Genomic DNA, 12272 nt, shown 5'->3' with positions numbered 1-12272 from the left:
TCTCATCCTATTCCATTCCGTTAGCAACTCTCCTTGTTATATTCTCCATCAGTCCATATCCCTGTACCTTGACACTCACCCCAGCCCTTCAGAACACACACACACAATTAACAATCAAAATTTCCAGAAATTTTGTATTAAACAGTAACTGCTATGTATGATGTGACATCCTCATAAAAGTAGCAAGTGATGAATGTATCTTATGTAGACTCAGACCCCAGAGGATGGTGTGCTATATGAAATCTAAAGTGAGGTCTACTAGATTCTTCCCTAACTTATCAAGTTATTATGTCAGTATAAGTACTGAGTTAGTAAATGCTAGGCTTAATTCTATGAATTGCCCAGCTTTGACCGGTGAGCCAAATTTGTTCTGTTAGCTTATTGGGATCCATTGCTAACTTTTTCAAATAAGCCTCCCCCTTCTATTTTCAAGGAATGATTAGAATTGTACTGAGCTTAATTCCTTTTGTCAGGTCTTTAATTGTTAACATTTAGGCTACAGCTCCTGAGACTTTGATTTTAATAATTTCCACATCATATGTGTTCCTTTAGCGGTAGGTATGAGTAGGCAAACTTTTTTCCTTTGGTTTAATCACTGTAACTAAAGCAACCCAGGTTGGTGTGGGTATGTGGGCATGGGTATTTGGGGGTGGGGGTGGGGTGAGAGATGCCAGGAGTTTAAAGAGAAAAAAAGCATCAGGATAACATCTCTGTCCTCCTGTCACTACCAAAAAGCAGTAGAAAGACAACTAAAGGATTTATCAGTGGAATGATGTGCGTAAGTTCTTCTTTAATGGCAATGACTAAACTAAGCAGTGTTGAAATAAGAAGAAAAAGACCATCATTACCTTTATTAGATATCGTTTTTAAATAAATTTGTATTTCTATAGAGTCTAATTTTTTAAGATTTTACTCTTACTGCTAATGTTGTCTTTTGTTTCCTTTTTACCCATCCACCGCCTGTAGCCCTCAATTCCCAATATCACTACTATGCAGAAAGTGGTAGGAAGTTACAGATTTATTACTAAATGTGTAGAGAAATATCTAGATGTACCAAGATTTCTCAGAATTTATATAGGTATATAAAATTATGTGATATGATAAATTTATCAGTGGCTTATTCATTCCTAATTTGTCATTTTTGATGCGTCATTTGCCTGATATTTATTGAGTACCTATTGTATACCAGACACTCATGGAGTTTATATTCAAATATGAATACCACATATAAATATATTACATGTTATGAAGATATATTACATAATATAAATACACACACATGTCACATGTATGCTTAATTTGTTCCTGGCCTTCACTTCCCCACCCTTTTCTTTCCTTTCCTTTCCATTGATTGTTCTTCTTGTTCATGATTTTTCTACATCTCCTGTGTTACATTACACAGTTCATTATAAATGTAATGAAGCTTCCAGGCCTATGATATTGACAGGAAGTTCACCCCATTCATCAAATGTTTCCTGAGGCATACAATGCATTTTTGTTTGCAAACCTCTCATCGGAGTGAGTACTTTATGTTACAGCTATCACCCCAAAGTTTACATGTAACAATTTAAAGTATTATTTTAAATTTAGTTCAATTAGATGTAAAATTACACTAACATATTCATATTGACTTTATGATTGAGGTACAGATATTGTTTTCCTTCATTTATATATATCAAGTCATTTAAAATATTTTGTATGGTGCAGATATGTAAAAAATTAACACCTCCTCTGATTAGCAAGATCTTAAGAACTTACTCCTTAGCCACTACAAACATTATTTTAAACTAAAAAATATATCATGTGTATGGAGGAGTGTATAAAACGTGTGTGTGTGTATATATATATAATTTAAGGAATAATAGTATAATGAAAATGCATGAACCCATAATCCAGATTAAGAAATAAAATGTTACTAGTACCTTTAAAAGTCCCTTGCCTGCCTCTTCCAAATCACAACCCCCACTATCCTGGCTTTTGTGTTAATCATTCCTTTGGTTTTATTTATAGCTTTAATACCTATGTATATATACCTAAACGATGTATTGTTTAGTCTTTTAAAACTGAGTAGCAAGCACAAACTTAGTTGCACAAGGAAAGGGCAACGTTACTGCTGTTGTCAGAAGGCTTGAGGAGAAGAGAAGCTGAATGGAATCTCTTGTTCATAGTCTGGCTTCAGATACCCTGAGAGTATATGAGCCCTTTCTGGGAAGTCAGATGGCAAGTTCATTGAATAAATCCTGCTCTTTGCAGGCAGGACATGCATGTTGTAGTGCAGGGCTGAGTACTGAACAACTAGCAAGAATATGGTTGGGGGGTGGGGCATGAGCTGCTCTGCAGTTCCTGCTTTTCAGCTCATTGAGGCTTACCTCTAGCTCTCAGGAATAGGTGAAAGCAGAACCTACCGTGGAGTGAAATGAGAATACTCTGCTGATCCAGGCAGTGGAGAAGAGCAGGAATTTCATCAATGCATGGTAAGAACAAACAAAACAGAAAAATCTGGGTCAGGCTCACCCAGTCATTTCTGTCTTAGGTTAAAAAGGGGGTCCAATGGCAGTGGGAATCTTTGACAGCTCTCAACACACTTGTCTCTTGAGTCACTTTGCTCCAATCTGGACTGTTTGACCTCTGTGCTTGATGCACAGCTGTCAGCCTGAGATTTTCCTTCCTTGTACTCCTGGGATTCCCTGCATCTGTCTTCTATGTTGGATCTCCTGTTTGCTGTCCCCTGGCATCCTTTTTATTGGTCTACTCTTTTGTTTTGGCAAACACATCCTACAATAATTTTTGGGGGAAAGTATGCATGACAAGTGATTTATTGACCTCTTTTATGTCTGAAAATGTCTTTCTGGTTATTCATGGTCTGGCTAGATGTAGAATTAAAGGTTAGAAATAATTTTCCTTTATGATTTTGAAGGTATTATTCTATTGTCTTTTCTTTCTAGTGTTGCCATTGAGAGATCTGAAGCTGTTCTGATCCGTGATCTGTTGTGTGTGAACTGAATCATCCTCTCCCTACACATCTCTCCCCTCTCGTTCCTTCTGGAAACCTGGAAATCTTTTTCTTCTCCACAGTGTTCTTAAATTTCACAGTGGTGTGTCTGGACATGGGTCTGTTCTTTATTTTGCTGAGTATTTGGTGGGTTCTTTTTTTTTTTTTTTTTTTTTATTAAATTCAGTTTTATTGAAATACATTCACACACCATACAATCATCCATGATATACAATCCACTCTCCACAGTATGATAACATAGTTATGCGTTCATCACCACAGTCTATCTCTGAACATTTTCCTTACATCAGAAAGAACCAGAACAAGAATAAAAAATAAAAGTGAGAAAAAACACCCAAATCATCCCCCCATCCCACCCCATTTGTCCTTTAGTTTTTATCCCCATTCCTCCACTCATCCATACACTAGATAAAGGGGGTGTGATCCACAAGGTCTTCACAATCACACTGTCACCCCTTGTAATCTACATTATTAGATAATTGTCTTCAGGAGTCCAGACTGCTGGGTTGGAGTTTGGTAGTTTCAGGTATTTACTTCTAGCTATTCCAATACATTAAAGCCTAAGAGGTGTTATCTATATAGTGCATAAGAATGTCCACCAGAGTGACCTCTCGACTCCATTTGGAATCTCTCAGCCACTGAAACTATTTCGTCTCATTTTGCATCCCCCTTTTGGTCAAGAAGATACTCTCAGTCCCACGATGCCGGGTCCACATTCATCCTTGGTGGGTTCTTTTAATTTGAGCAACTTATGATTTAAGTTCTGGGAAATTTTCTTGAATTATTTCTTTGATTTCCTTCCCTCTGTTTTTCTGTTCTTTTTGCTCTACTTTCTGGGAACTTTCCTCAACTTTATCTGCCAACCCTTCTGTTGAGTTTTAAATTTCTTCATGTGTTAAGTGTTCTTTTTTGTTTTCTGAAAGTTCTGTTTTTGTTTCATGCTTGTAATATCTTTCTGAGGATATTAATGTTCGTTTGAAGTTTTCTTTTTATTGTCTTGCTCCTCTGAGCTGCTATTTCCATTTGTTTTGGTCTCTATCTTCCAAATTAAAGACTCTTCTCCAGATGTCTTGAGAGCCTTAGTTGTCTACTCATGATTAGGAGTAGAGCAGTGGTTCTCTCTCTGGGATGTTTTTACCCACCCTACTCCCATATTTGGCAATGTCTGAAGACATGCTTGGTTGTCAAAACTAGGGGAGTCTGGGGGGTGATACTGGAATCTAGTGGGTGGAGACAGAAATGCTGTTGACATCCTACAATGCTCAGTACAGTCCCATACAACAAACCCTTGTTCTGCCCAAAATATCAAGTGCCGGGGTTGGAAATCCTGCAGTAGAGGGACTGAGAGCTGACTGAGAGCTCTGAGCATATGGGTGGAACTTGTTGATGTCGGGTATCACTGGAGGATGATCTAGTTGAGTGGTTTGGAAAATCTCATGCCATTATCTTTAGGTCTTTCCTTCTGTGCTGGTGAGATATCCAAGAGAAAAGTCTTTTTATTTCCTGCCTGAAGGGTCAAGATCTGGCTTCCAACATTCCCTCTATTAAGGGAAAGGGGACTGGAGCTATCTCTAGTCAATGTATATATAATCACATAATCCCCTTGCTTTCTGTATAGTACCCACTTCCTAAACTGTGTGCCCACAGTTCTGAGACCCTACGTTTTACTATCTCTAGAGAATAAGTCTGTTAGGTTGGGGGAGGGGCAGTTACAGAGGCTAGTCCTCTAAGTGCTTCTCTAATTGGTGCTACCTGTTTCTGACCTTGAGGATTCTGCAGTGTAAATGGGTTTGGTTCTGAACTTTCCTTATTTTCTCTTTGCTATTCAGCTTTCCAAAGTCTGCTAAGTCAAATTACCATTACTCCATTTGCTTTCCAGCTTCCAAAATTTTATTACTATTGTCTCCTCTCTTGTTCTCCAAGTTTAGTCTGTCTGTCTTTCTTTTTTAACCCTTTTGGTATCATTTCAGTGGGGCTTGGAGAGGGAAATAAATTAGACACATTGTGCTCAACCTATCCTATTAACCTGGAAATCAACATACTATATTCTAGTCTCCTTTTTTGATGTATTTACCTTGGGTATCAGAATTGTTTATTTCTTAGAGTTAACCTTTCTTCACATAAATGAAGACTATTCTGTGTCTGCATAGAGACACAGTTGCATACTTTTCAAAACCTTACGGAATGTTATAGCAATATTCAGTTGTTAACATATTCTAGTTATTTGATCTTTTACTTAAAAACAGAGTATTGTAAGCAGCCACCTGCCTCCAAGTAGGATCTTGTGCCACAACCCCTGTCAATATTCAATATCATAAAGAGTTGAATGAAGAATATATCATATTTCATCATCTGAAATGCCATCAATTATTGTATCATTCCATTTTGATTAATAATCTGGCCAGAATTAGTGGAAATAAGAGAAAGATGGTGATGGCTTCTAACTATAAATGTTTTCCCTCACTGGCATAAATACTCAAGAATCAGCTGTACCATAGATTTAGTAATTTAAGGATAAAATGTCAAGCATCTAAAAAAGTACAGGCCGGACTGAAACCCAGGCTTCCTAATTTTTGCTATTCCCTAAGCTGTCGTTCAAGTATAATTAATGATTACAATACAATAGATTTTATACCACACTTTATTGCCCTCCCCATTTAACATCAGGGACCAAGCTAAATTTTCTCATAGCCCCCCTCTCTTTAACCTATCCACCAAATGTAGTTGAGGCCTGCTAAAATAATGGACACTGTATACTCATTTAAATTTTTGTCAGTTTCCTCTGAGTTTCTAGTTGATGGATTAAATCACAAAGTATATTTTGATATATTTTTAGTGTATTAAATGTAGTTCACTTTTGTTAATCCCCTGGATGTCATTGAGAGATAGACCCTTAAAATGCTTTCCTTTGACCTGTCTTCAGATCATCCATAGTTCATAGATACACTCATTTTCTTTGCCTCACACTATAAAATTATGCTGAAAGTATTGGAAAATTGATTTGATTTTTATTAACAGATTTTTTTTAAGTTTCTAGATTTTATTGTCTCAGTATTCTTTCTTCCCTTTTTTTTTTTTTACTATTACTAAAAGGGTGGAGAGGGAAGCTATGCTTTCTTTCTCACCTTTGTTCAAGCAGGAAAAAGTAAAGAATTGACTAGATCGACTATGAATAATCCCACATACAAATCTCGGAAAATTTCTTTAAAAAGATGTAGTGATTTGAAGCATGCTACACAAATGTATATATAAATAGAGTCCCAAGGCTTTGTGTGTGGACAAGACTAGTTACGTTAAGCATTTCCTGAAATTGCTTGCTATTGTCAAGATAAGTAATTACATGTAAGACATGCAGATTGTGGGAGTCCTGCCTCAGTTTATGATAGATATATTGTCTTCTCACGGAGGAACATCTTGGAATGGTTTTTGAATGATTATCGAAAAGGTCTTCTCTTTAGAGGCTCATTTCTTTTCCTTCCAGTTAGCTTTGTTAGGTTGTTCGAAGAAAGAGATTTGACGCTCTGGTATCATTAATGTCCTAATGAAGGCAAGGTGAAATCAACTCATTCATATGATCTTAGAGAAGTGTTTTAAGTCTGGGTTAGATTAAATTTATTTGATTGCCCTGTAATTGAAAGAAATCAGACAAACTTATACTTTAAGTCAAGTGTTTTAGTCTAAATGAACTTTTCTCTATCTGCTGATGGAGCAAATGCAACCAGATATACTATTTGGACTTTTAAAGGCCAATGAAAGGTTTCTTTTTTTCCCAGAGTAGGGGAAAAACACATATACTTTACATTTACAAGTGTGTGTATGACTTAAATCATATTATTCTTCAAATAAACTGCCATAGTACATTGCTATTGCATTTTTTATTATTTAATAGTCAATTCAAACATGCACAAACATATCTTTGTATTATTTTGAATTCAGATACTTATTTAGTAATTATTAATCACAAAGAACTGTGTGTGTGTGTGTGTGTGTGTGTGTGTGTGTGTGTGTGTTTAATGCCTGGGCCTAGGCATCAGGTTTTTTTATATCACCCCTGTTAATTCACTGGTGAGGCCAGTATTTGAGAACCACTGATCTAGATTGAGAAGATTGGTCAAGCAATTAGCTGCACCAGTGACTCTGCTGGTGGAAATTACTTCCTTTCCTGTGACAATTTAGAAGAAATTTATTTTTAAGTTTGAGGACAAGGAGGGGTTTCATTGTGTTTAAATTGCTATTGTTTGCCTGAACTTGTGAGCTTAAATTTTTTGACCATTGTATATGAATCATCATCTTAGAAGGACTTTCCCCTAGATTGTCCTCCTGTTTTTTTGCCTCTGTTTTTACGATACATAATATTATTTCAGTTCTGTTTTAGAATTTGTTTGGGTTCCTTGAAGCTGTTCAGAAAGTAGTATCTTTAAAATCAACATCTCTTCCACCATTTTCCTCCACCTCTCAATCTTCACTACCCATCTGCTGCTTTGCTCTTTTTACTTCTCTAACAACTATTTGAGTACCTCCTTTGATCCAGGCATAAAGCTAGGTTCTGGGGATACAAGTGGAGAGGAAAGCAGATATAATCCTTACCCCCATAGAGTATAGTCTGTTGGTGGATATAGATGTTAAACAAAACATAATACATAATAAATCCATAATATACATAATAAAATATATAATTACACATATGGTGAGAGTGTTGGGAAGGAAGGAAAGGTACAGCATAGACCTGCGGGCTTTTATCTAGTCTTGGGTATCAGTGAGAGCCTTTCTGAGGGCATGACAATGGACCTGATACCTGAAGGATGAAAAGCACTTCAGGCAGTGGGAACAACATGTACTTTGGCCCTGAACTACTTCAAGGAATTGAAAGGAGGCCAAAGTAGCCAGGTTATAGAGGGAGGAAAACCACACCAGGTGAGACTGGAGAGGTTGTCAGAGATCATCACAACAAAAATTAATGGGAGAAACAAGTTTTTCAGTAGTCTGGTAGAAGATGTCATAGCTGAGAGCAGGAACATGGAGAGAAGTGGACAGATTCAAAAGATATTTGAAATAAACTCAGTAGGAGTTGTTAGTGAAGATTAGGTAAGTGGTAGGTAGGGTGAGAAGGAGGTGTTAAGAATGACAAGTTTCTGGTTCAAAAGATAAAAGCTATACACACTACTGTGGATTTCACTTATGTTTAAGATGTTGATAATCTATATAGAATATTACAAATATTGTTTGCCTTGAGCATAAGAGTATTATTTAGAATTTTTAAAAATGATTTGGAATTACAAATTTAATTATCTTCTGTTTTTCTGGTTTAATGATATTTATAAATTATTAATTACTTCATGAATTATACAAAAATATGTTCAGAATTACATTACTTAAAATTGATTTTGAAAACCACATTCCATCTGGAGTCTAAAAAGAGAGAGAATGGCTTGGTGCTCATGTAGTATGGTTAGTAGACAGTGTAATATCAGTAAGATGTTGACAGGAAACAAGAACTTAGGAAAATGAATGAACTAAAATTGACTTGTATTTTTTGTTTGTTTGTTTTGTTTTAGGGGTCCCTTCAGTGTTGTACGACGATGTATCAACAGAGAAACTGGGCAACAGTTTGCTGTAAAAATTGTTGATGTAGCCAAATTCACATCAAGTCCAGGGTTAAGTACAGAAGGTAAGAGATGGATTTCAAGTAAGTTATTTGATGTCTGGCTTTATTCCATCTCCATAATCCATTTTTCAACCTTACCTTCATCTGGGAGTGGGGAAGCAGAGGGTAATGTAGTGGGAAGTGGGTGGAGATAGTTTAAACTCTGTTCTAAGTTGCCAGAATTCTAAAACACTGTATTTGAAAGATAGCTTGAGTGATTTGCAGAATTATAATGTCATTTAGGCTTGCTATGGCCTATGATTTTTTACTATGAAGAAAGTGAAATCTGGTCATATACTTTTTAGGGTGTAATTTTGAATCCTGTTGTCTAGGACATGGGATGAGAATGGAGACAGGAAACAATGGCAAAGATATGATTAGTGCAGATTCAGAGGAAACTAAGATAGGTTCCCTCCAAGTGTGAAACTTACTACGCTTAGGATTATGAGCTAGGAGAACTGAAAGATTCATGTCACATTTGGCTCAAGGCAGATATAGTGAATATGTGAAATTTTGAATGATCAATATTGGCAGAACTTAAAATTTTGATTCAAGACATTAATAAGGATGATTATGTTTATATTTATAAATATTTATAAACAGTATGTAAGCATTTTTAAATTATTTTTTACAGTGTTTTGAAGCTATTGTTTCATGTAGCAACGATTCACATATGCTGATATTTCAGATGGCACAATTGATTATTATATCAACTGTTTTTATTAGCCTTTAGACTTTCCACAGTCTACTAAAAAATATTTTGCCTTCATTTTTAACCCAAGAATAAAGTAGTTGATAGTTTAGATGGAAAAAAGCTCAGACAGAGTAGCCATCCTATTTATATTTTATCTAGTTATCTTACTTTAGGAAGTAGAAACCCCACATACTGTGCTCTAAGTTAATCTGTCCCTGCAGATCTTTTTTCAGGATCTTTACTTTTAGATACTTTTTGTAACCCTTTGAATCATTATTATCCATATACCGATTAAAGAGGATTCTTAGAAGTTGCTACACTCGGAGAATCACTGGCTGATTTTAGTTCTTCAATCTTTAAAATATTATAGTAAGAGAGATTTTCTGTTTTCTGGTTTCATACTCTGGAATTGGCTTTTGAACACAAATTGTTTTAAAATTAATCAAAATATAAAATTTACTTTAAAGCAAGCTTTACAACTAAATTATGTTCCTTTAAGTTTTTTAACCATATTTAAGTTTAATATCATGTGTTTGATTTTCTGTACCTTAGTTGTCTGATTAGCCAAGAAAACTTTCCAGAGTACTTAGGTAATTTTGTATAAACCTAGTTTATTAAACAAACAGATGTGTTGAATATTCTCTTAAGTGTTCTGATACTGTTTAGTATCAATATCAGTAAGAGTCCAACTTAAAATCACAAGTTTTAATCAAATTTCTTATATTAAAATGGAGTAATATAGGCCAAATTCTCTCAAGTGTTACTGATAATTAAAACAAATATTCAAAGCTTATTCTCTAATCCAAAATTATTAATACAATGTTTGATTTACTTCATCTTTATACTCAGTTCTATATTTCTCCAGGCTAAAGACATATTTTCAGGAGACAGTTAACTACCTTCTCATTTGGCTGAGGTTGTTTATTGACAGATTTCTTCATCTAGGGCAAGGGTCTCTGGAGCCATACACCCGGAATGCAAGGCTGAACCTCTTCTTATTGTCACCTACTCATGGAATCAAACTCCAAACTTTAAAAAAAAGGAGTTGGTATATAGCCCATGACACTGAGTTTAAGCCTTGTCTTTTCCTAGTATAATACATGGGAGTTCACTCCTGTGTTACTTTGGCTATATGAATGCCTTCAAGTCTTGTTCTGAAGACAAGATTGGTTCATTCCATTGATCTTCATACTCTTAAGCCTCTTTGAACTTGATGGAATCTTGTACTCATATTTGTCCTATATGGTAGGATCACAACTTATCAATATTAAGTGACATCCTATTGAATTCTGGCTATCAGTCATGACTTCTGATCAGAGTTCGGTAGTTATATTCTGATGAAAATGTGCAATTGGCCCTTTGTATTTATGGCACGAGAATGTAGTTGTCCCATTCTCTTCAACATGACTGATTATCAAGTTAGGCCAACCAACAGACTCAAAATTTCATCTCTATAACCCCACCTTTTTTTTTAATATAAAAATGTTTTTTCTTGCAGTGGGGTTCCCATGCCCTCTATTGCTCATATTTACACCAGCTTAATTTATTCAAACGTTAACATAGTTTATTATAAAATATATCATGCATGTAATAAATAATAAATTATATGTATGTTATATAAATCCTCTTTGAACACTGTCCCCTCCCCCCAACTTCTTTCAACCCTTTTCCAGTCACTACAGGTAAAGCATTCTATCTCCTCTGCCCTTCCATCCATTTATAAATTATTATGGTCCAAAAATGACCTCATTCATGGCTAAGCATAGAAGGAGATGCTGTTGCTATATGTATACTTTGTTAAGAAGAAACATACTTTGAAGTAAAATTTAACGCACTAAAAAGGTAACCAGACATTCAGATAAGACTGTCTGGAAAAATCTGTATTTACCACATCACTTTCTTCTAATTAAACCAGTCTTTTAAGTACTAGATAACTTAAAATCCATTTTATTCTTTATTCTTTTCTATCTTATTGTTTTAATTTTTGCTATGTGGTTTATTGGATACTTGCCATTGCCTCAATATTTTTTTACTGTTTTTCTTAGTACATTTGTACTTAATGATATTCTTAAGTGAAATCAGTTTGTCAAAGGTTCTCCTGGAAACCTACCATATGCTACTTATTTGGAATAGGTCAATAGAATACAAAAACAAATAAAAAGGGCATCTACCTTTAAGGTGCTTATAGTTTAATAGTCTCAACCATTGTTCATGATCTTGTTTTTATAGGAAAATATATGCACTAAATTTGAAATAATTAATTTATTCCTTAACTTTTTAAATTAAATGTTTATTAGTTGAAGACCACATCTACATGTTTTAATATTTTTAATTCTCATTCCTTTACCAAAGATGAGATGTTGTGATTATCTGAATAGCTCTGTTCTCTGTTTTTCCCATCAAATTCCTAACAATGTTTGAATAGGGGTTCTTAACTTGCAGGCTATCGAGTATCCAAGAATCCCTTGAAAATGCATGTAGCATTTATATGTATTTCCTAGGAAGAGATTTCACAGCTTTTATCAGATTCCCAAAAAAGTATATTATTCCCAAATGGTGCAGTTTCTTCTTACATATGTATGAAAATGTGAAATTTATGCTTATGAACGTGAGAGGAATAGTTTCTATTAAATGAAAGTTGGATGGATTTATATTAGGATGTTACTGCTCATAGAAGGATATTTTCCTGCTTACATATACAGCTTCCGTTAGTGAAATTCCTAGACTATTATCTTGAACTTTTAATTAATACACTTTGTGTCTGTAACTCTGCTGAGCTACTAATTAAATTAGACTTTGTTTTAAAAATAGGTATCAAAATTATTGAGGCAAAATATTATAAGGAAATTAAAGAAAGGTGAGAGGTATAGATTTGGAAACTGAGTTCCTAGTTCTTAAAACGACTCCATTTCCTTTTTATG

General features: G+C 34.9%; 1 protein-coding gene across 6 annotated transcripts in view; it reads left to right on the top strand.

Moving 5' to 3' along the window:
• Positions 1-12272, top strand: part of CASK (calcium/calmodulin dependent serine protein kinase) — a 524745-nt gene that overhangs the window by 129841 nt on the left and 382632 nt on the right. For 3 of the 6 annotated variants that reach the window (XM_037820735.1, XM_037820733.1, XM_037820731.1), the window contains exon 2: positions 8569-8699. In XM_037820735.1, the coding sequence (XP_037676663.1) occupies positions 8569-8699 (131 nt within the window). The remainder of the gene's footprint in view (positions 1-8568; positions 8700-12272) is intronic. The other 3 variants (XM_037820738.1, XM_037820734.1, XM_037820732.1) reach the window with 1 other exon arrangement.

This window comes from Choloepus didactylus, chromosome X, assembly GCF_015220235.1.
Source record: "Choloepus didactylus isolate mChoDid1 chromosome X, mChoDid1.pri, whole genome shotgun sequence".
Taxonomy (NCBI): domain Eukaryota; kingdom Metazoa; phylum Chordata; class Mammalia; order Pilosa; family Megalonychidae; genus Choloepus; species Choloepus didactylus.
The sequence above is the reverse complement of the archived record's forward strand: the minus strand, read 5'-3'. Positions and strand labels throughout refer to the sequence as shown.